This window comes from Oncorhynchus masou, chromosome 16 (assembly GCF_036934945.1).
Source record: "Oncorhynchus masou masou isolate Uvic2021 chromosome 16, UVic_Omas_1.1, whole genome shotgun sequence".
Lineage (NCBI taxonomy): Eukaryota > Metazoa > Chordata > Actinopteri > Salmoniformes > Salmonidae > Oncorhynchus > Oncorhynchus masou.
In genome coordinates, this window is record NC_088227.1 from 19455394 (window position 1) to 19481024 (window position 25631).

The following is a 25631-nucleotide window of genomic DNA, read 5'->3' on the forward strand; positions in this document are numbered from 1 at the left end:
TTATCTTTCCCTCGATCCTGACTATTCTCCCAGTCCCTGTTGCTGAAAAACATCCCCACAGCATGATGTTCCCACCACCATGCTTCACCTTAGGGATGGTGCCAGGTTTCCTCCAGACGTGATGTTTGGCATTTAGGCCAAAGATGGAAATCTTGGTTTCATCAGACCTTTTGGCTCCAAACGGGCTGTCATGTGCCTTTTACCGAGGAGTGGCTTCCGTCTAGCCACTCGATCATAAAGGCCTGATTGGTGGAGTACTGCAGAGATGGTTGTCCTTCTTTTTTGTGTGTGTCTTTTTTTTTAACCTCTTTTTCGTGGTATCCAATTGTTAGTAGTTACTATCTTGTCTCATCGCTACAACTCCCGTACGGGCTCTGGAGAGATGAAGGTCGAAAGCCATGCGTCCTCCGAAACACAACCCAACCAAGCCGCACTGCTTCTTAACACAGAGCGCATCCAACCCGGAAGCCAGCCGCACCAATGTGTCGGAGGAAACACTGTGCACCTGGCAACCTTGGTTAGTGTGCACCTCGCCCGGCCCGCCACTGGAGTCGCAAGTCCGCGATGAGACTGGGATATCCCTACCAGCCAAACCCTCCCTAACCCGGACGACGCCAGGCCAATTGTGCGTCGCCCCACGTACCTCCCAGTCACGGCCAGCTGCGACAGAGCCTGGGTGCGAACCCAGAGTCTCGCAGTGCCCTAGACAACTGCACCACCCGGGAGGCCCTGTGTTATTACATTTCTATATGTGATGTGGTTGGCTACACTTTGAGAAGATGTCTGATACCAAGCACAAGGAAATCCTTTCATCAGTCAGCACTTATCCTCAGAGATAAAGAGAGGTAGAGAAGAAAGAAATACCCCTGTACTCCTTCCCTGACCCAGCAGAATTATGTTCCATTCCAGGCTCTCCACAGTGGAGATAGGGCTGGCAGGGGGATTGTGTGAGGGATTATTGAGAAATAAGACCCAGCGCAACTAACTGCTGAATATTACACTGTTTTTTGCTTACTCATTTGCACAGCTTTGATTTAAAGCTTTTGAAATTAGCCTGTGTGATGAGCGAGAGCTTAGACCACTATCTGTAGGAGATAAAGGGCTGATGAGACCTATCTGTAGGAGATAAAGGGCTGATGAGATCTATCTGTAGGGGGTAGAGGGCTGATGAGATCTATCTGTAGGGGGTAGAGGGATGATGAGATCTATCTGTAGGGGGTAGAGGGCTGATGAGATCTATCTGTAGGGGGTAGAGGGCTGATGAGCCCTATCTGTAGGGGGTAGAGGGCTGATGAGATCTATCTGTAGGGGGTAGAGGGCTGATGAGATCTATCTGTAGGGAGTGGAGGGCTGATGAGATCTATCTGTAGGGGGTAGAAGGCTGATGAGATCTATCTGTAGGGGGTAGAGGGCTGATGAGATCTATCTGTAGGGGGTAGAGGGCTGATGAGATCTATCTGTAGGGGGTGGAGGGCTGATGAGATCTATCTGTAGGGGGTAGAGGGCTGATGAGATCTATCTGTAGGGGGTGGAGGGCTGATGAGATCTATCTGTAGGGGGTAGAAGGCTGATGAGATCTATCTGTAGGGGGTAGAGGGCTGATGAGCCCTATCTGTAGGGGGTAGAGGGCTGATGAGATCTATCTGTAGGGGGTAGAAGGCTGATGAGATCTATCTGTAGGGGGTAGAGGGCTGATGAGCCCTATCTGTAGGGGGTGGAGGGCTGATGAGATCTATCTGTAGGGGGTGGAGGGCTGATGAGCCTATCTGTAGGGGGTAGAGGGCTGATGAGATCTATCTGTAGGGGGTGGAAAGCTGATGAGATCTATCTGTAGGGGGTGGAGGGCTGATGAGCCCTATCTCACCTTGATTGGTTTGGGTTTCTCTTATCCTCTCATCTCATCTTGATTGGTTTGGGGTTATCTTATCCTCTCATCTCACCTTGATTGGTTTGGGTTTCTCTTATCCTCTCATCTCACCTTGATTGGTTTGGGGTTATCTTATCCTCTCATCTCACCTTGATTGGTTTGGGATTCTCTTTTCCTGTCCACACAAAATATACACATTTGCTATCTCTCTCACACCCTCTTTCTCTGTACCTGTGGCTGATCCAGTGGCGGTATTGTTCTCTGTTGAGTCAGATACTACACAAACCTGGTTGAAAGGATCAGTGTGTGTGTGTGTGTGTGTGTGTGTGTGTGTGTGTGTGTGTGTGTGTGTGCCATTGATTGATCAGAGAAACAGACCTAACAATGACTAACTAGAATTACTAATATCCTGGAAAGGAAATGTCTTCCCTCTGAGTTTAGGGCATGGTACTCTGTCATTAGTTTGATCCATCACCTCAGGCTTTCCAAATAGAGCATAGTAGGGTTTGTGTGACTGAGACAGAGGGCTAAACTGTTTGTCTTCAGCATGACACCAGACTCCTCAGATAAGCTCTGTTTAACAGCTCTGTTGAGAAGAGAAACAACCCTGAGGAACTTACATAGCGTTTAGTCTGGGTCACCTTCCTTCCTTCCTTCCTTCACACACACACACACACACGCACATTTGTTTTTCTGATTCTGACTGTACTGTAGAAGGCCTTCAATATTGCCACATGTTTATGTTTCCACCACCACCAAGATCAATCTAACATAGTCTTTCTTTGTCATCCCACAGCACCCTGTGCCATCGGTCCCCAACTTCAAGCCCTCCATGTCTGTCCCTGCCTGGCTGCTGGCCATCCAGAACTACATGAAGGCACTGCAGTATCCTTTCCCTGCCGAGCACTCAACCTGCCACCTCCCTTCCCTTATCCTCCTCTCATCCCCCGTTCACAGAACACGCTGAGAAGAGAGAAACCACAGCTCCTTTGAGGGCACAATGTCCTCCTATAGCTCATTGCAGATCCGTGACACATTTCACACTGTTTAATTCACTCTGGAGCCCTGGGGGTTGCACAGTATGTATGCAGTGTGTTAGCTAACTAACACTGTGTCAACGTTTTCAGGTGGGCTTAATTTGTTGTGATTGTAGCCAGGGGAGTGCAGGTGCACCAACTGCCATACTGTAGCTACAGGGGCACCAACTGCCATACTGCAGCCACAGGTGCTCTGTGGGTCTGTAAATAATGTCACAGTACTTTATAGTCTTCTCTCTGTTAACTGCAGGAGACACATTCAGATGGAGAGTAGCCATCGTTTTCAAATTCGTTTAGGTTAGACTTGACACATGACAGTGAGGGGGGGGGGGGAAATGTAATCAATGAGGTCTTTGAGGTACAGTTTTTTTTCTCTCTCGGATATTCATAAACCTCTAGCCTACAATAGATTAATTACATCAACCTGATATGAGAAACATCACCATTCCCCTCTCGCCCAGCCGTTGTAAATAATTGCAGACTCCTTTGAATGCCCCTTAACTGTCTGTCAGATACAATCACACAGGAACTCAGTTCTTTGAGATAAGGAAGACCAGACCATTGTGTGGGTAAGTGTGGCTGTGAGGCCGTGTCTGTGGTATCTCAATTGGTTTGTGTTTGTGTCTTTCCTGTGTCTGCCACTGTACCGAGACAGAAGAGACGTCCCACTTCTCTGTGAGACAACATCATTTGTCTGTAGAAGAATATAGGCCCGTTCATATGTTGAAAATAGCTGTCCTCTGCCTCTTGCTGTGTCCTTTACCCAGAGGTATGTGCATGTACTCTGCAAAGACAGCCAGGACATTTAACGTTCTATCGAAAATATGTAAAAGGGGTCATCGTAATGTAGAAGATGGTGCTTTCATTAGTGTACTTGGCTTGTACTTGACACATTTGAAGTCAATCAAACAGGGTCTGTTGTTATCCTGTTTGAATAACACCATTGTGTCATTGTTTGTATAAGGCACCAAAGGGGACTTTGTATGAAACAAGAATATTCACCACAATCATCTTTGTTCTCTTTCAGGTTGATGGAGACTGCGAGAGAAATGATCAGGGAATCTCTTCCAATCAAATGCCTTGAAGCTGTCATCCTTGGGATGTATCCTTTCTTTGCCTGTCGGCACAGTCGGAGATACACATTAACCGATGGGAGTTAGAGCGGATCTGTTTCAGGTTCCTGAGGTGCCCGATGAAACCCCTGAAATCAATTAGATACGTTCAGTTGCGCGACTGACGAGGTATACCCTTTCCCTTTAATATTCCCCCCTTAGGCCAGTAAGACTCACAGATGCCCCTGTTGCTAGGAAACAAGAGTCTGAAAGTTCAAAGTGGAACCTCGACTCCGAGCATATAGGCAGGCAGAGCAAAGTTTCTGCAGCGTCTCGCACATTGCCATTTAGAGCGGCTTGGCTGCTGGGCCTTTTCACAAACGGTTCCTGTCACGTCCGAGCCTGATCTTTCTCAGGGGCACAGGTTTATCCTCAGTCAAAACTGTAGGCTGGTCTCATGAAGAAACAGGCTGTGTCTGATGTGTCTGTTGACTTGACAGGCGTTTCTCTCGGTTTATCCCATTGGGCACAGACGTCAGTTCAACATCTAGTTTTCATTTACAGTTGGTTTAGTCGTCAACTAACTTGAATTCAATATGAAATAATTCAATAAATGTCATGATGTCATTGGATTTAGGTTAAAAAGACCAAATTCTTTTACGTGAATTACTTTTTTCAAATCCAATCGGTTTTACACGTTGATTCAACGTCATCACATTGAATTCTTTGGTTGAAGTGACATGGAAACAATGTTTATTCGGCCAGTTTTTGCCCAGTAGGATGTCATAGGCTCAAGTCCAAGTCTGTCAGGTGAGACCAAACCTGTTAAACCCTCATTGACAAAGATAATAAGCTCAATGATGCTTTGACTTGCAACAGACATTCTCTGGTCTCCTAGATGAAAGAGCCAGCTAAGCTGTATGCTCAGATACAGAACCAGTTGATATGTTCAGATAATAGTGAGAAAATTAGAGACTCAGTTGTTACAGCATGGCTCTTAGTTTTGTTCGGTGAATGGTTTAGTAGATGGAGTGTTGTACACTCGTGTTTTCTTATGATACAACCTATGTTTCCCTCCAGATCATCTACTACAGCCTTGTTTTTGTGTTGAGCTGAAGCCCCCAGTAACTTGGTGCATTAGTAGGTTCCCCCGCAAGGCAGATTCCTCTACTACAGATAAGAGGTTCTGAGTACAGTAGGCTAAGATGCTTATCGCAGAGAGGAGAAACAGAGTTTATGTTTGTTTTTTAAAGAATAACTCCGTTTCATCAGGTCTTGGACATATTTGTAATGGAACTATGTATGCTCTTATTATTGTCACACATTTAAACAGATGTTTTGTTGTTGCCTGTTACGAGGATTGATAGAACATCAAATAATTAGGTTGAATGAGGGCATATCATTTTAATGCTTTAGAAAACAGTGAATGTACTGGATCAGGGGTCAATGGCAGTCTTGTCCCAGCAGAATGTTTAGATGTTTATTGCGAGTTGGTTTCGCCTTTCACTTAATGATAGATATTTGGGTTTTTTTAAAACAAGAGGGGCAGCAGATGTGCAGAAGTGCTGACCCTCCTCTTGACCAAACAGTGGTGCATCGTGGATCATATTTACTATGGGCCATCTTCCACACACAGCATCATGGCAACCGAGCAAGCATGTATCTTAATCTAGAGTGTTTGTCATATACCTAGAGATATGCTGTCCTGTTGGAGAAGGGCTTAGGGGGCAGTTAACAGGCGTGTCATTAATATTTGCAACGCCTCCCTGGAGTTTTCCCAGCTCAGGTGTTAATGCAGCATGAGCCAGTACTGCTGGAGCTAGTAAACACATGTCTTATAGTCATACATCGCTTGGTTTGGTTTCTATGGCAACAATAATCCTCCCCAGGTAATGGAAAGAGCTCTTGCCTGGTGGCAGATAAGAGGAAGTATGCTACTATTGGGGTTGGGGTGGATCACATGCCTTGTATCATTGGTAATATGTGATATTTTTGTAGTTAGTGGGGAATTCATTAAGGAGAGGCATGGGGGGACTCTCTGTGTGTGTGTGTGTGTGTGTGTGTGTGTGTGTGTGTGTGTGTGTGTGTGTGTGTGTGTGTGTGTGTGTGTGTGTGTGTGTGTGTGTGTGTGTGTGTGTGTACAGTATGTGTGTACAGTGTAGACAGACCCAGCTACCACAGGGGAGGACGGAGGGGCTTTCTTTTTTTCTGTTGCTCTAACTGCCGCCTCAATGAATAATCACACCAACGTTCTGCAACCGCCGCCGCACTGCGCTCCCTACTCTGTGAAAAAACAAAAGTATTCTTTCTGAGGGTGATTATTTCTGCTGTCTGTCTGTATTCTCCCAACGTTGGGTTTGTTTCTCATGGGAAAACAGAGTGTAACTGATCAAAGTGTTGATGTCAACTACCATAACCTCCTTTCATGGTGCTTCCTGTCCTGTGGTGATCTTAAATAATACCTGTCACTCTTCTCTCAAACTTTAAGAGCTCTCTTCTTCAAATGGGATATGCCCACTTTATTTAGTTAAGGCTTCCTCTGTGAATGTTTCTCTACAGGCATCTTGCTTGTGAAACATGACTCGTGACCGTACACGGACGCTACAAATATGCCTTTTAACAATGTATGTTGTGGAAGGGAATCCCCATTGCACCTGTTAAACTGGTCGGCTGGCCCCTATGATTATTTAATGAAAGTACAGTGCTGTGATGTTAGGGGTGGGCGGGCGGGATGTGAAGATGACGGACAGGCGCTCTGGCCATTGAGAGGGCTTGGTGTGGAGAGATAAAAAAATACAAATAGATGGTTGCTGGTAGCTGAGAGGAAACAGAGCCAAGCCTCAAACCAGTCAGTTGATGCTGAAATGTGCTCCCCCTCTCAGATCCAATGTATTATCTCAACCACAGTAGCAGCCAGCTTGTGTTATTGTTACTGCACAACACACTGCAGAGTGAGGGTGCAGCGAAAACAGCCTGCTTATTGAAAACATGAGACGACAACATTACTGATGATGATACGGATGAGTGGATCATAGATCATAGATGCATAATATATGTCGGGATGATGATGAGGTCAGTACTGCTGAGGTTAATGGTTGGTAGTGGGTCAAACTCTGATCTGATTGACCCTTTCTCAGGCCAGTCAGTGGGGCTGCCAGTTGCTTTTTACTGGTCATAAGGTCACTGATACACACAGTGGAGTTTCCTATTCTTGTGTGTGTCACTATAGTGCCTCTACTGCCTCGGGACTTGGACAGTCCCAGATAACCCATCTCCAAGCTTGCCGTGTCCCCCTCCGCCCCCCTCTCTCCTGAGCAGGCCAGATTTGTCAATTCTGCCGCATCGTGCGCCACCCAGCCACGCTGCAGTGGATCCACAGGCCAGTTACATAAGAGTTCTGGGGAGCCACATACAGGGTATAAGCCCCAGGGAGAGGCTAGCCTGGTGTGCGTTGTGTGAGACACTAGATGCCACGTTAGGACACCACAGCTATTTATTCCTGGGACTTTTAGGAATAACAGTCTTTGAGTGTCTGGCTACTTTCGAATGAAATATGGATATACTGTATCCTCAAATTTTGTTTGAACGAAATGTATCTGTTTTGTGATAGTATCCCATCCTATGATGTGCAGAGATGTACTACAGTCTGTCCGCTGTAATGAAACTGATATAATGAATGTTACACCTGTCAGCTTCAAACCCTCTCATTCACTCCCTCCATTAGCTGATTTGATTTAGAGATATAGTGAGTGTGGCTGTGGGTTCAAAGACAAGCCACTCTTACTAAATCTGCTTCTCCATTATTAAAACAGCCAATGCCAGTTAGCTAATGAGTTTCTGGAAATAATATAATGAATTTGTGAGTGGGCTTAACATTGGCTTGGATACGCCCTTCTCTCTCTCTCTCTCTCTCTCTCTCTCTCTCTCTCTCTCTCGTAAACATCAAGTGATCACCATTCAGGAGATTATTAGGGAGTATTTATCTCTGAAAAGTTGTTGTTGATTATGCTACTGATGCTAACCCCTTTAACCATGATGCTTTAGCTTTTACCTTCTTCTTTCTCTTTCTTTCTTTCTTTCTTTCTTTCTTTCTTTCTTTCTTTCTTTCTTTCTTTCTTTCTTTCTTTCTTTCTTTCTTTCTTTCTTTCTTTCTCTCTTTCGCTCGCTCTCTCTTTCTGTGTATATAATTACAACCATTCAGTAGACAGCATTAAATTCCCTGACACTATTGTTGTTGCTAATGATGCCAGTTAACGTCCTTGACCATGGTCACCCCAGATACCTGACCAACGGGCTGACGTCGGTGGAGCGTTTCCCCATCAGCTTCAAGACCCAGTTCTCAGGGAACCACTTCCACCACGTGGTGCTGGGCGTCTACTGCAACGGACGCTATGGTACGCTGGGCATGAGCCGCCGCCAAGACCTCATGGACAAGGCCTTGACCTTCCGCACGCTCAGCGAGCTGGTGATGGAGTTCGAGGACTCGTACCGTCGCTACCAGCACACGCTGAAGAAGGTGAAGATCGGCCTGTACGTGCCCCACGACCCGCACGTCTTCCAGCCCATCGAGTGGAAGTACCTGGTGCTCAACGCCGCCCGCCTGGGGAGAGAGGACATGAGGAAGGAGCTGGAGAAACATGGCCGAGACATGAGGATGAAGGTGCCATGTTGTTGTCCTACTTTCTCACATTTTTCTCCTCTAGGCAGACACGAGAGGGCATATGTGTCAAACTTGATTACTCGACGCCTCACTGCCCTCCTTTCATACATTTCCCCCCGTTTAGTATCTACAACACTGTATGTAACCCCGTGGATGCCCAAATACTATCTTTCACAAGTCTTTGAATAATACTCTGAATTGTAGGGTACAGTATACTGTACCCTTGAACTCTGTTAGGTTGAAAATGTTCAACACAATAGATAAGCTCTCTAGTCGACTGACCCGAGGTCATCCCTGAGGGAGCGTTCAACTCGTTTGTGTTGCTTTGGCTTGGCTTCCGTCTGGAACGGCGTCATGTCATGGAATTCCCCCTTTGTTCCCCGTCTGAAACCAGGGCGGCTACCACGGAGGGGCGATGGGTGTAATATGAACCGTCAGGGATAATTAAGGCCAGAGTTCCCCTCAGTGGAAGAGAGAGAGAGAGAGAGAGAAGACAGAGAAGCTGGCTGGTTGGACCACGTCTCCCAGATTCATCTGACTCAGCTGTAGCGTGGTGGTTGGTGGGGGATGGTAGTAAGATGGTGCGGCTGACTATCACAGCAACAGTAAATGTAGGTCATGTGTTCCCAGCTGCCCAGCGCTGGAGATACAGCCTTAACCTCTGTATTTGACCTCTCGTTAGCTGTGCATAGTTAACATACATACCGAAAATGTGTCAGTGTATATATAGATATTACCGTATTTCTGGAAGCTGAAGAACTCACATACTACCCTTTTCCTTTTTAGAACTAGTAATAGGGACATTAGTGTAAAAACACTTTTCTCATTTGAATGAATCAATCTAGGAATAATTTTACAGTGAAAATGCTCAAAGGCTATTTGGGAAATTATTCTAGTGTGTCTTCTATGCACAACACAGACAGAGAGCTTGCATTTTATACAGTATAGCAGAGCAGTGTCTGTCCTATAACCCTCCCCCGCTACCACACACACATCCTTATGTCTATCACCAATCTTATGACTAACATCCTGCCTATGCTCTCAGCTGCATGTGGTTTCTGGAGCACGGAATATGAGCTGCTTCCTGTTTGTTCGTTCCAGGAAATCCTTTCCATAATTATTCTCCAGTCTCCTCCGGACTGTCCGTCAGCAGTGAGCTCTCATTAGGTTTCTACCAGGACAGGGTGACCCTGAAACTCGAATTCTGCTAACCAAGCAGTGGATGTTAGTAATATGCTAGTCTCTCTTTCAGTGCCTGTAGTGTGTGTGTGTGTGTGTGTGTGTGTGTGTGTGTGTGTGTGTGTGTGTGTGTGTGTGTGTGTGTGTGTGTGTGTGTGTGTGTGTGTGTGTGTGTGTGTGTGTGTGTGTGTGTGCTTGCGTGCATGTGTGCCTGTGTGTTTTTGCCTGTGTGTGTGCCTAAAAACTGCCTATATGTGCCGGTGTGAGCCCGTGGGTAATTGAGTTTGCAGAGGGAGTTGACTAGTGGGCTGATTGGGTTAATGGGGTATCATCACGTTAATGAGGGCACTGCCTGGGAGGCTGTCTTCATTACTGTCTGTTAGTGTTTTTACTAATGAAGAGAGACACTCTCGGCTCTCCTCTCCAAAGTCTCTCCATTCCCCACAGTGTCGTCATCCCCTCTCCTCTTCTCCCTACATTGATTCACAGATGGCGCCTTTACTCACTATGTCCCTGAAATCCAACTGTGTCATTAAAAGTTAACTTCTTCAACTGCTCTTTTTATTGAAGCGGAACTTTTCATTTCCCTTTTCATGGCCTGCGGCAAATGGGCCCAGTGAATGGTGAACATGCCTGCTAATTGATAAACAGAATGCAACTCCTCCTGTAGCTTGCAGTAAAGAAACTGCAGCTCAAACCGGATCTTATACATTAGATTCCAAAGTCTTATTCTGTTGTTTTATCTCAGATCCTGAAGTCATCGAGTGCCCAGTCTCCCATCAAAGAACGGACCAGAGGCAAGTCTCTCTCCCCCCACCGCCGACAGAGCAGCCCCCAAAGACGCCACATCCACCGGAGAGACAAGTCGTAAGTATCCCTGGGAATCAATCTTAGGTTATTAGCATCACTGAGACAAAAGGTGGAAGGGGGAATGGCCTTTCTTAGATTGGTTTACATTAACATCTCAACCCTCCCTAACAACTAGGAAGAGTTCACATCAGGTTACTTTTGAAGAAAGTTTCCTGGATGTCATTAGTTTAATGTTTTATAGTCAAGAATCCTGAGGTTTGAGTTTATTTAAATCTTTTCTTAGAGATTTAATTGAAAGTCGGGCAGGTTTTTAATTAAAAGTAAATTAATCTAAAACAGATTAGGTTGGATATGCATGAGTGAGATTAATAATTCATATCAACTGTTGATCATCACAACTATAAAACCTCTCAATATCCCATCTTGATTTCTTGGCTAGACGCTATGATGTTAAAGAGAGAGATGAACTGGCAGTGTGTCTATGCTATGTTTTTCATCCTCTTTTTATATCAATGAGGGCACCCAGCTAGCACATGTGGTTCCTTGAAAGTTGTGGGAACGTACGTTTTTGGTTTTCCATTGGTTCCGGGAATGAAGCCATACGTTTCCTGACCAGTAAATCATAATGTTTTTTTAAATGTTCTCAGAATGGAAGTGAAATGTAGCCTTTACTGGGAATGTTAATTTTAAGGTTGCAGAGAGGTTCTGAAAACGTTGTACTATGGTTCCCTGGACATTTTCCTGAGAGGTAATGTTGTGGGAACGGAAATTATAGGTTATTTTGAGGTTTTTGAATAACTTCCTTAAAACATTCACTGAATGTTTCAATTGAGACTTTTAATAACTGCTAACTTAATTTGGGTTAACTGTTTTGAACTTCAAGTGCATATAGGACTAATGAAAATTAATTTGCTTAGGCATTATAATTATAACACCTAAGCATAATTTCTTCTTTATTGTGGCACGGCGTCAGTGAGATTCCAACCTATGATCTACTGTTCTTTATCCATGGAATTAGTTCACTGCGCCACCAGGATGGAGCTAGCATGCCATGTTTTTTTTACACATTCAATGCTGTTAATTTGAGTCTATTCAAACAGACCTCATTTCAAAGGAAGCAAGCACTCATTAAGATCAGGTGTGGCCAATTAGTGGGAGCAGCCAACATCCCTGAACACACTTAACAATATAGAGGATAGAGAGAGTTTTGTTTATGCTGAGAATAGAAAGAATATACACTGCTCAAAAAATAAAGGGAAGACTAAAATAACACATCCTAGATCTGAATGAATGAAATATTCTTATTAAATACTTTTTTCTTTACATAGTTGAATGTGCTGACAACAAAATCACACAAAAATGATCAATGGAAATCAAATTTATCAACCCATGGAGGTCTGGATTTGGAGTCACACTCAAAATAAAGTGGAAAACTACACTACAGGCTGATCCAACTTTGAAGTAATGTCCGTAAAACAAGTCAAACTTAGGCTCAGTAGCTGTGTGTGGCCTCCACCTGCCTCTATGATCTCCCTACAATGCCTGGGCATGCTCCTGATGAGGTGGCGGATGGTCTCCTGAGGGATCTCCTCCCAGACCTGGACTAAAGCATCCGCCAACTCCTGGACAGTCTGTGGTGCAACGTGGCGTTGGTGGATCAAATCAAATCAAATTTATTTATATAGCCCTTCGTACATCAGCTGATATTTCAAAGTGCTGTACAGAAACCCAGCCTAAAACCCCAAACAGCAAGCAATGCAGGTGTAGAAGCACGGTGGCTAGGAAAAACTCCCTAGAAAGGCCAAAACCTAGGAAGAAACCTAGAGAGGAACCAGGCTATGTGGGGTGGCCAGTCCTCTTCTGGCTGTGCCGGGTGGAGATTATAACAGAACATGGCCAAGATGTTCATGGAGCGAGACATGATGTTCCAGATGTGCTCAATTGGATTCAGGTCTGGGGAACGGGCGAGCCAGTCCATAGCATCAATGCCTTCCTCTTGTAGAAACTTGTAGACACACTCCAGCCACATGAGGTCTAGCATTGTCTTGCATTAGGAGGAACCCAGGGCCAACCGCACCAGCATATGGTCTCACAAGGGGTCTGAGGATCTCATCTCGGTACCTAATGGCAGTCAGGCTACCTCGGTCGGCACATGGAGGGCTGTGCGGCCCCCCCAAAGAAATGCCACCCCACACCATGACTGACTCACCTCCAAACCGGTCATGCTGGAGGATGTTGCAGGCAGCAGAACGTTCCCCACAGCGTCTCCAGACTGTCACGTCTGTCACATGTGCTCAGTGTGAACCTGCTTTCATCTGTGAAGAGCACAGGGCGCCAGTGGCGAATTTGCCAATCTTGGTGTTCTCTGGAAAATGCCAAATGTCCTGCACGGTGTTGGGCTGTAAGCACAACCCCCACCTGTGGATGTTGGGCCCTCATACCACCCTCATGGAGTCTGTTTCTGACCGTTTGAGCAGACACATGCACATTTGTGGCCTGCTGGAGGTCATTTTGCAGGGCTCTGGCAGTGCTCCTCCTGCTCCTCCTTGCACAAAGGTGGAGGTAGCGGTCCTGCTGCTGGGTTGTTGCCCTCCTACGGCCTCCTCCACGTCTCCTGATGTACTGGCCTGGTCTCCTGGTAGCGCCTCCATGCTCTGGACACTACGCTGACAGACACAGCAAACCTTCTTGCCACAGCTCGCATTGATGTGCCATCCTGGATGAGCTGCACTACCTGAGCCACTTGTGTGGGTTGTAGACTCCGTCTCATGCTACGACTAGAGTGAAAGCACCGCCAGCATTCAAAAGTGACCAAAACATCAGCCAGGAAGCATAGGAACTGAGAAGTGGTCTGTGGTTATCACCTGCAGAACCACACCTTTATTGGGGGTGTCTTGCTAATTGCCTATAATTTCCACCTGTTGTCTATTCCATTTGCACAACAGCATGTGACATTTATTGTCAATCAGTGTTGCTTCCAAAGTGGACAGTTTGATTTCACAGAAGTGTGATTGACTTGGAGTTACATTGTGTTGTTTATGTGTTCCCTTTATTTTTTGAGCAGTGTATTTTTTAAACATTCTATGAACATTCTTTGAAGGTTACTAATGTTTTCTTGTGGTTTTTATGGAAAGTTTTGTTAATGTTCTGAGAACATGACTTTAGGTAGAACAATCCTGAAACCTGCGGAAAACATTATGCTGAAGTACTGAAATTCCCGCTGAATAATGTTGTTTCTTAATATTCTCTCAACGTTCTGAGAACACTACTTTAATTAGAATCACGAGGAAACCTGTAGAAAACATTATGCTGGAGAACTGAAATTCCCACAGAAGAACATTGTTTCTTTACCTTCTCTGAATTATTTGAGAACATTCCCAATGTCAAACCAGTTGGAGAACGTTCCTAGAACATTACCAAAAATGTAATTAAATGTAACCAAATAACCAGAGGACAACTAGGCTTTCACCAAGCTATAAGAAAAATATGGTTCTCATAACGTTATGTGCTAGCTGGGCATGGAACCCTGACACACTTACTGAAGTTGCTGACTGTAGCCCTTTACACTGGTACCCATATACGGGTTGAAAATGGCAGGTTTTGGCAGGAATAAGAATACTTGCCGCACATTATCCAGGAATAGTCTAATCATGTTACTGGATGTATCCAAGAATATTATCAACAAATGAGGCGAAAAGTACAGTCAATTTAAAATACACATCAAATCAACCGTGTAATGTTTGGATTCAGCGTTGTGTCAGGTGAACTGATGTGCACTCACCTTTGGTCTAATAATTTTCCCATTACCTTCAAACTGTTCCCATTAAATTGCTACCATTGTTATGCATATGAATTTAAGATTTAGTCTGTAAGAAACAATTCAATCTATCACTATCCATATAGGCCAATTCCCACGAGTGTAAGGGGTTAAGGAGTTAAGAAAGTGCGATGTTTACTGCAGACGATTGCTCTTCTCTTATCCTTAAGCCTACTTTTCCCGCCTTGCTTCCTGGCTAAAGATCCCAGTTCAGGAAGAGTTCAGTCTGTCATATTCTTATCAGCTGCAGCAGCCAGTTAGAGGAAACAGAGGGCTGAGCAGCAGCACTAGAGTAGATACTGACATTGGCTGATCTGGCTGAACAGCTCATAGTTAAGTTGGAGTTAATGTGGAAGCACACTAGCTTCAGTATGTGTGTGGGGGTGAAGGAGTGAATGTGTGCAATATGCATTCCAGTGGTATGTAGCCTACGCGTGAGTGTACACCACAGTATGTGTTGTGATGGAGGACCTAACTCAGTGGCTTGGCTGGGCGGACGGTCCATTCTGACAGCACAGCAGTATTATGACAGCCTGCCGAGCAGAGGGAGGGAGGAAGAAGTTCTGCTGACAACATCTGAAAGCCCCAGTCAGCCCAGAGGACTGTGTCTTATAGAAGGGAAGTGTCCTTTCCTATTATCAATCACCAGCACAGTTGGAGGATTCAGGATGTAGGATCCTGCCCTGACAGAGAGGCTGCTGGGATACTTGCACTGTGGAATGTAGAAGATCTTTCCCATCCCCCCCAAATCAGAACTTGTCTCATCCTCGATTGGTTAAGGTTAGGAAGGGGACTCGTGTAATCTGATCGTAGATCTTTGGTGAAGGACAACTTCTACCTCAAGCCTGTGCAGAAGGCATCCTGGGATTTATGCATGGACTCTCATAATTCCTCTTGGCTATATTTAAGTTCGCTATTGACTGAGTGTGTCACACAGAGACACAGACAGAGGAACAGGACTGGAAGTGTTGTCAAGCTCGAGTGGTTCTGACAAGATAGAGGCTGGAAGAGAGACTCATCCACTCTCACTGATACTTTATTTAAAACCAAACTAGATTTTGAAGTTGTTGATACAAATTAACACACACACACACACACGCACTCTAGTGGTGCGTGGGTCAGCTGTTTGTTCACCCGCAATTGCTAATAACCCATCCGTAACCGCCCGACTATATGTGCACCTGACCCTAACACGCAAGTATAGAACATGTGCTGTAGGCAACAGAGAGAGCGGAATGATGATTTTTACAGGGATTGCAGGATTTTTTGCCTAATTTAGATATGTTCCTGCTTATAATTTCAGACATTTTGGTAGGCTGTTTGTTAGTCAACTTGTCTATAATTAGATTACGTGTAGCTTCTCTTCTGTCAGTATATGCTTCCCTAGAAGACTAAATAAAATCTTGCTCCCCAGAATAATGTCGGTAAAGTTCTCTCTTTCATCTCTGCATCTTTCGCGTTGCAAAGACATTAGGGACCGAGGAGAAAATGCAAAAAAATAAATATGTGAAAAGTTTTCTGTACAAAGTTTCCAAATTATATCAGTTTGACCAGTTGTAAGGAAATACAATGTTGTGAAAATGACCCAATATATTTCTGATAAGATTTAAGTTTGGCTTGGACGCATATTTTATGTGGTTGAAATACTATCAGCTTTTATGATGCAGATTTTTAAAAAATGTAACCTTTACTTAACTGGGCAAGTTAGTTAAGAACAAATTTGTATCTACAATGACGGACTACACCGGCCAAACTCTCCCCTAACCCGGATGACGGTGGGCCAATTGTGTGCTGCCCAATGGGACTCCGATTCACGGTTGGTTGTGATACAGCCTGGATTTGAACCAGGGTGTCTGTAGTGACCCTTAAGCACTGAGATGCAGTGCCTTAGACCATAAAGATGGCACCTCTACAGACTGGCCTATTTTTCTACAGACCTTATTTTTTCGGCACTGAGCAAATCTCAGGTCTGCTGAGCGCAAACTTGAACGTTGTGAAAATCCTGTGCCACTTCCAGCACATGTTTACTGTGAACACTGAGACTGTACCCACTTTAAGTTACAGTTTCAGACAGTGGTCAAGTAGGCTACTGTGGCTATTTGATCATAATGTAGGCCTACCAGAGTGGCCTACCATCAAAAACAGTGGATAAAATGTATCCCATAACATTTTAAAAGAGAAATAGTTATATAATTGAGCCTACAGTAGCAGCCAATGTGTGGTGATCAATATAGGCCTACATTCCAAAACATGCAGTGGTTGATATTAACCTGTTTATCCACTTGTCCTTAAGACATGGAGGTGACTGAAAATGTTGTGTTGTTTGATGCAAGAAACCACTTTACAAAATAAAATGCATTATTAATCCCACACCATTATTACAGAGAATCAGACAAATTATTCTACCCTCTACCTATTGACTACTTATCTTATTCAAGCCTTTTTAAAATACAACACTGCCGCTTTAAGACAACAACAAAAATCTTTACCCGACTCGCTTTTCAAAGATGTCTAGAAATTTACACATTTTGTGCTCTTGTAGGAAGCAATCACTCCCCCATTGCTGACTACAAATGAATTATAACTGGGCTAATAACTCACTATCTATTGGAGAAAAGGATATGAACAAATGTGCAAAGGTGGTTACATGCAGCTCTCGCCTTTGATCTCAAAACAAGCGCATCTACTCTGCTGTAAACACAGTCTAGTTCAAAGTGAATAACTCAGATCCATATATGGCAATGGTCTATTTGCATATAGGCATACTGCAGCTCTGATTGGTTATGCCGCACTGGTCTGTGTGGAGTAGAGGCCATGCCTGTCAATGCAATATGCATATGTTTCGGTATGTTTCATTGAAAGTGGCTAATATTGCGTTGATTCGATCACAATTCCTACAGTAAAGGGAAATATTGATAATATTAACTAAGGGGGAAAACTCCAGAAAGTTTAGTGAAGTTCAATCTCATGCTTCTCTGATGTAAAAATATGGTTTTCAGATGTAAAAATATGGTTTAATATTTAGTTTAAAAACTATGACGAAGGCCAGGAGAATAAGAAATACTTTTCAATGAGGAAGCAGAAATACGCTTTGGGTAAAAAAATAATAAAAAATCTGTTTTCTAAGATGAAGCCTACGATGCAATACTCGTGATAATTTTAAGGAGAACAAAAACTACTGAGCATACATTTGAACACCACCGCAGAAGCTTCGCGATTTGGCATCTTCACAATTAAGTAGCCTAGTTTTGCAAGTGTCTTGAGGATGTTGTTCCCACTGTGACTATTAGAATTTATCCAAACTTTGGATAGATGGTAGCATTCGTGCAAAACTGAAAGAGCGAACCACAGCAAGGTGACTGGGAACATGGACATCTACAGACAGACCAGCTATGCCCTTCATAAGGCAATCAAAAAAGCCAAACGACAGTACAGAGACAAAGTGGAATCGCAATTCAACGGCTCAGACAAGAGACGTATGTGGCAGGGACTCCAAACAGTCATAGATTATAATTGGAAAGTTTGCCACGTTGCGGACACAGATGCCTTGCTCCCGGACAAGCTAAACACCCATTTCTTAATTCCTTTCTTTTAATTTAGAGTTATTTGTGTGTATTGTTTTGTATCGTTATTACTGCACTGTTGGAGCTAGGAACATGGGACATTTCACTACATCCACGATAACAGCTGTACAATATGTGTACGCGACCAATACAATTTTATTTATTTTAAGTCCCGGTCTTGTGACTGTAAAATTTGCATAGCGCCTCACAATCATCATACATAACATAGCCGGCACTGCTATTATGCTCTACCACTTCACCAAATATTTACCAAACATTACTTTTCTAGCCCTCCCTTCTCTTTATTTTCAACTCTCCATTTCGCAGCTTTTCTCTTATTGAATTAAACTCCAACTTTGCCCTTTTTGCCTCAGTGGATCGACATTAACTTTTTCTTCCCATTCCCAAAAGCATTTGGCGAGTAAGCTATTTGGCTAGTAGGCTATTTGGCTCGCGTAAAGTTAGGCCCTAAAGCTGCTTACACACTAATGAAAGAAAAATCTCAATGTTGCCAATAGATATAAATTGCACAAGAATGATACATTTATGGATTTTTGTATGTATTGTTTCTCTTTATTCAACCCACCCACCCTTCATCCACAAAATGCTTCATGATCCTAAACCCACCCACCCTTTATCCACACAATGCTTCATGATCCTAAACCCACCCGCCCCTTGGATATAACCGCAGGGCCTACGGGTTATGAGTGAACCCACGCATCTCTAACGCACACGCACACACACACACACACACCACAGTGCCCTGTTGCTATCTGGTAAGATGAGAGCCTTCTTACCCATCCTCCTGGCCTGGTTTGGTGTCCTCTCAGCTGGCAGAGGGCAGGCTGAGGCTGTAATAGGATCTGGGGCTGGCTCACGGTGCAGCAGCTACAACATTATTCAGGGAACACAGACATAGAGAGGAGGATCTACATACATTAGAGATGCCTTCTAGTAATCACCCTTGTACAGCCCAGCTCAGATTGACTAGATATGTTTTTAAAGTCATAGCTCAGCCCAGCAATCCAAAGCCTAATGTTGGATTTTTGTCAGTGTGAGTTGGAAGCAGACAGACTCGAGAGACTCCGAGTCTCGACGGACTCGAGAGAGGCAAAGGTCGAGAGCCGTGCATCCCCCGAAACACAACCCAACCAAGCCACACTGCATCTTGACACAATGCCCACTTAACCCGGAAGCCAGCTGCACCAATGTGTCAGAGGAATCACTGTACACCTGGCGACCCTGTCAGCGTGCACTGTGCCCGGTCCACCAAAGGTGTCTCTAGTGCGCGATGAGACAAGGACATCCCTGTTGGCCAAACCCTCCCCTAACCCGGATGACGCTGGGCCAATTGTGCGCTGCCCCATGGGTCTCCCGGTCGCAACAAAGCCTGGACCTGAACCCAGAATCTCTAGTGGCACAGCTATTACTGCAATGCAGTGCCTTAGACCACTGCACCACTCGGGAAGCCACACTATGTATTTATTTAGACAGTGATGGTAAAACTTTTCATTTGGCTCTAATCTCCAGCATTTTGGATTTGAGATTAAATGTTTCATATGAGGCAACAGTACAGAATGTCACCTTTTGTTTGAGGGTATTTTAATGATCTGTTTTGTCCTTTAGAAATGAAAGAACTTAATGTTTCTAGTCCCCACATTTGAAGGTATCATAAGTATTGGGACAAATTCACTTGTGTATTAAAGTAGTCAAATGTTTAGTATTTGGTCACATATTCTTAGCACGCAATGATTACATCAAGTTTGTGACTCTACAAACTTGTTGGATGCATTTGCAGTCTTTTGGTTGTGTTTCGGATAATGTTTTTGCCCAATATAAATTCATGGTAAATAATGTATTGTGTCATTTTGGAATACATTTGATTGTAAATAAGAGTAGAATATGTTTGTGAACTCGTCTACATTAACGTGGATGCTACCATGATTACGGATAATCATGAATGAATTGTGTCTAATGATGAATGAGAAAGTTACAGAGCCATAACTATCATACCCCCATACATAACCTCTTCTGTTATTCGTAATGGGGAGAGGGTAGCATGTCTTAGGGGTATGATCTTTGTGCATCTGTGAGTTTCTCTCTCATAATCATTATTCACGGTTCGTTCATGATTATCTGTAATCATGGTAGCATCCACATTAATATAGAAGTGTTCAGAAACATATTCTATTCTTATTTATACTTACAGTAATGTACATTCTGTACTGTCGCCTGATATGAACATTTGATCTCAAATCCAAAATGCTGGAGTATAGAGCCAAATTAATAGTTTTAGCTTCGCTTTCCAAATATATACGCAGGGGAGTGTGTGGGTTTGCGATTCTGAATGTGAGTTTCTTCATGTGCACAATCCCCACTTGAAGTGGCTTGACAATAGCCTCTTACACCATAGTAATTGAGACTAATGATGCACATTATCTTTCCTGACAGACCAAAAGGAGTGAGAAGACGCTCTACTAAGTGAACAACAGTGACATTTAAAGAGGGCCTGTAGGCTGAGATCTACAGTGTCGTGAAAAGGTATTTTCTCCCTTTCTGATTTTCTTGATTTGTGCATATTTTGTTATACTGAATGTTATCAGATCTTCAACCAAAAGCTACTATTAGATAAAAGAACCCTGAGTTTACGAATAACAAAAAAAAAGTGATACTACTTTTATTTAATTAACAAAGTTAATGTAAAACCCAACACTCAGTAACTGGATGTGCCACCTTTAGTTGCAATGACTGCAACCAAATGCTTCCTGTAGTTGTTGATCAGTCTCACATCGCCGTGAAGGAATTTTGGCCCACTCTTCCATGCAGAACTACTTTAACTCAGGGACATTTGTGGGTTTTTAAGCATGAACTGCTCATTTCAAGTAATGCCACAACATCTCAATTGGGATTAGATCTGGGCTTTGACTAGGCCATTGCAAATGTTTTGCTTTTGAACCATTTTCATGTAGACTTCATTGTGTGTTTTGCATCATTGTCTTGCTGCATGACCCAGCTGCTCTTCAGCTTCAGCTCCAGCTCATAGACGGATGGCCTAACATTCTCCTGTAGAGTACTCTGATACAGAGCAGAATTCATGGTTCCTTCTATTAAGACAAGTCGTCCAGGTTCTGAGGCAGCAAAGCTCCCCAAACCATCACGCTACAACCACCATGCTTACCTTTGGTATGAGGTTCTGTCTGTGGAATGCAGTGTTTGGTTTTCACCAGACATAATGGGCTCTATCTCATCAAAAAAGTTGACACAAGTTTGCCAAAAAGCACCTGGAAGCACCTGTATGATCCTCAAGACTCTTGGAAGAATGTTCTATGGACAGATGAGACCTGGACGACTTGCCTTAATAGAAGGAACCATGAATTATTCTCTGTATCAGAGAATTCTACAGGAGAATGTCAGGCCATGCGTCTATGAGCTGGAGCTGAAGAGCATCTGGGTCATGCAGCAAGGCAAAGATGCAAAACACACAATCAAGTCTACATGAAAATGGCTAAAAAGCAACACATTTGAAGTTTTGGTATGGCCTAGCCAAAGTCCAGACCTAATCCCAATAGAGATGCTGTGGCAGGACTTGAAATGAGCAGTTCATGCTTGAAAACCCACAAATGTCACTTCGTATAAAGCAGTTCTGCATGCAAGAGGGGGCCGAAATTCTCCCACAGCAACGTGAGAATCTGATCAACAACTGCAGGAAGAGTTTGGTTGGAGTCATTGCAGCCAAAGGTGGCACAACCACAAATTGACTGTAAGGGGGTAATAACTTTTTCACACAGGGGTATTGGGTGTTCCATATGAAATAAATGAAATTGTTGTCTTATTTGTTCACTCAGGTTCCCTTGATTTAATATTAGGTTTTGTTTGCAGATCTGATAACATTCAGTATAAAAAAATATGCAAAAGTAGAGAAAAATCAAATGGGGGCAAATACTTTTTCACAGCACTGTATGTGTTCAGTACCTCCTTCCAATCTGATGGGATTTATTGTGAGCTTGTTCTTAGACACCCACCTCTCTGCCTGTTGCCTCCTGTAAGATATGAATTATTGAGAAAGAGAGTCTTGTCCAACCCCTGATACGTCCTCAATGTACATGTCACATTTCTTTTACTGAAAAAACCCACATGATTTCACATGTGAAAAATCACATGATTTTGTCTGAAATTTCATGTGAAATCATGTGTTTTTGGAACACTTCACGTGTTCACATGTGAAATTCATGTGTTTTTTTCCCGTAATGGCCTACACGTCCCCCCTAGGGAGACGTCATTGTCCTCTGTCACCAACACCTTCAAATATTCACCTCAAACCCAACCAACATAATCTATCCGAGTCCCTGGCTATGGTATATACATTTTTGTTCAGCCAGCGCCTCAGAAAATATCATCAGCTGTCAGAATTTCTGTACAAAGATTGGAGAGTAACATGCGGACCACATCGCTCGCGTGCATGTTGATTTTGTCCATCCACACCAGACGCGATCAGGACATGCAGGTTGAAAAATCTGAACCAACTATATTAATTTGGGGACAGTTTGAAAAGCATTAAACATTTATGGAAATTTAGCTAGCTAGCTTGCTGTTGCTAGCTAATTTGTCCTTGGATATAAACATTGGGTTGTTATTTTACCTGAAATGCACAAGGTCCTCTACTCTGACAATTAATCCACAGATAAAAGGGTTACCTGAGTCCGTTTCTAGTAATCTCTCCTCCTTCAGACTTCTTCTTCTTCTTTAGACTTGGACCAACTTTAAGGTGCATCACCACCACTAACTGGACTGGAGTGTGGACCTATGTTTATCTTTCAATCACCCACATGGGTATATGCTCCTAAAAAACAATGAGGAGATGGGAGAGGCGGGTTCTATTTTAGATACTTGCTACGCAGACGCTCATTCACATGCGCTAGCATTGTGGGTGCAATGATTGAATAACATGAATGTGTAAATGTATTTTGCACCACTCAAGCACGTGATGCGGGCGGTGTGGTCAGCATGTTATTCTAGCCGATCTGTGGAAGCCTGCTAATGCTCTCTTCTCTCCATCCATTGCCTGCTCATCAAGGAAAGCCGCCACAGAGATTTGCAGATGTTGGGTTTGTTTAATGGCGCGAATGCTGCCAAATAACATTGATTGGCAAAGACAGGAGTTTTATCCCCACAGTGATTTATGAACGTATTAAATCTTATTGGTTAAATGCAGAATGATAGCTAGACTTGAGAGCTTAATGTATCCCTGAATAGCTTGGAAAATCTCCTCTGTTGTGGATGAATGGTTCAGTAGATGTACCCATAGACATGTTAGCAGTGCCATTAAAAAGACTGAATATGGAGGTAATGCACTTAAGGCAGTTATCTCGAGCTCTGCTCAGCAGTGGGCTTCAGCACAGCATGATCGTTCTCATTAACACTCAAATGTGAAGCTGAGATAAAGTCTAAAATTAACTTCACTTTGTAGACAAGGTCTTTGCAGCATATGGACTTTAGAGATGAAATAGTCATAACCCACTGGGAACATACTGGTTGAATCAATGTTGTTTCCACGTCATTTCAATGAAATGACGTTGAACCAACTTGGAATAGATGTTGAATTGTCGTCTGTGCCCAGTGGGAAGTGTCACACTGGAGACGAAGGTGTATGAATATTATAAATGTTGATTTCCTCCCCAGGATCCTCTCAGACAGGCTGACAGACACCTAGGCCATCTCTCTCCTTTACCACTCTTCTGGCTGTGTCACTTTCACCTGGCTTCATCATAGGAGACAGTCACATTGCTACTAAACAATTATAGATTTGCTCTCTTAAGAAACCTTCTAGACCAGCCCAGTTTCCCGATATCAAATGCAAGGTTATATTTAAGCAAAAAGGCCTGAGGAGGTGTGGTTATATGGCCAATATACCATGGCTAAGGTCTGTTCCTAGGCATGACACAACCCATCAAATACCACAAACCCCCCCAAGGTGCCTTACTGCTATTATGAATTGGTTACCAACGTACTGCAATTAGAGCAGTAAAAATGCATGTTTTGTCATAGCCTTGGTATACGGTCTGATGTGCCATGGCTGTTAGCCAATCAGCATTCAGGGTGCGAACCACCCAGGTTATAATACTGGAATATGTTCATGCTTGGAAGGAAACCACCTGTTTACAGAAAAATGAAATATTCAATGATGTTGTTTGGACAAGGAAAGTCAGAGAGGGTCAGACCCGTTACTTTAGACAAAATTGTAATTTTCATTCCTGTTCTATCTTCACTGTCTTTCCTTTTTAGCTGTACATTGTAGAGGCAGTCTGTACTGCAGCTGGGCTGACTGTTGTCTGTTCTGTAATGGTCTGGGAAGGGCTGGCTGCTAAATGTGAACTGCTGTGTTTGTCCTTTTCCTGCTCTGAGCTTCTGGCCTGTCAGAATACATTCTCTTCATCAGAGCTTGGGAGTCTAGGCCTGCAGCCTCTCCTCTCCTCTGCCTGCCAGCCTAGGGCCCATACATGGAGCCTCAGACACCACAGAGCACTCTGGCTCACTGGCCCCCCATGTCCTGTGAGACCCCTAACCACCACAGACCACCTCCTCTGCCCTCTGTACCTTCAGTTCTGGGCAGTCATCCACGTTCAGACATGTGGCATAGTCTGCTAACAGTCCTCTGCCTACTAGGACCTCTGTCCTTGTGTTTCCCCTCCATACCCCCTGCCTTCTCTCCTCAATACTGGTCAGCCCATACAAGTAACCTCAACCAGAGTGTCCCATAGCCAGTGTGGCCCCCTGTGGTAACTGACTCAACTAACCAGAAAAGGTCACTGCCATCATCTCTGCTGCTTTCTGCTTTGGCATCAGTGAGCATAGACTTGCCTCTCCTCACTTTGCCCAAAACCAGAGTTATCATTGTTCAACAGAGCTCTTTGTTCTATGTTGTTTAATCAGCGTAGAAACCAATGCAGTGGCATGTTGGACTGTGATCCCTACAGGGGATCATCACAGTTGTAATTGTTTTGATCAGCCCTAAAACAGAAAGCCAAACCTCAAGTAATTTGTCCTCTCTCTAAGGACTTAGGACTTTATTCTGATGAATGGTCAGCAGTGGTGTTTCTTTGTGGTGAGGAATGATGATAATTCCGAGGCTTGTGGTGAAAGATGGGCTATTAACAAGGGCTGCTGGGAAGCCTTGATGTGAGAATGCGGTGTGAGAAAGGTGTGGCTCAGAGAGAGTTGAGAGCTGTCTTACTAACTGATCGACTGACTAGGTGCTTTGAGTGTTGAAGCCTGGCCTCTAAGTGTACCCCCTCTCCCTGGAAGACAGATTGCTATTGATCGGAGCAGCAGGGGAGGGAGTTGGAGCGCTGTCCAGGGTACTGAAGAAGTATTCTCCAATACTCTCACACATACACGCACATGCACACACGGCCTGCATTGATGGAGTGGTTTGATGTTTAGATGAGTGCTTATTCTCACTATTTCTGGCAGAGGGAGCTGGGGAGATGGGAATCGATGGATGGGAGAGACTGAGCAGCAGGGTTAGGGTCAATTCCAATTTAATTTGAAATTCCAATTGAATTATTGAATTCACTCAAGCGGAAAATTTATGTTGAATTCAATTTGAATTTCAACCATTATTCAAATTATGTCATTGTAATTGAATT

At 43.8% G+C, this 25631-nt stretch overlaps 1 protein-coding gene across 1 annotated transcript in view; it reads left to right on the plus strand.

The window, feature by feature from the left end:
• LOC135557613 (tubulinyl-Tyr carboxypeptidase 2-like) overlaps positions 1-25631 on the plus strand; it is a 35515-nt gene that overhangs the window by 4783 nt on the left and 5101 nt on the right. The window contains exons 2-6 of the mRNA XM_064991053.1: positions 2664-2752; positions 3417-3473; positions 3932-4006; positions 8235-8616; positions 10544-10662. Coding sequence (XP_064847125.1) covers positions 2664-2752; positions 3417-3473; positions 3932-4006; positions 8235-8616; positions 10544-10662 — 722 coding nt within the window. The remainder of the gene's footprint in view (positions 1-2663; positions 2753-3416; positions 3474-3931; positions 4007-8234; positions 8617-10543; positions 10663-25631) is intronic.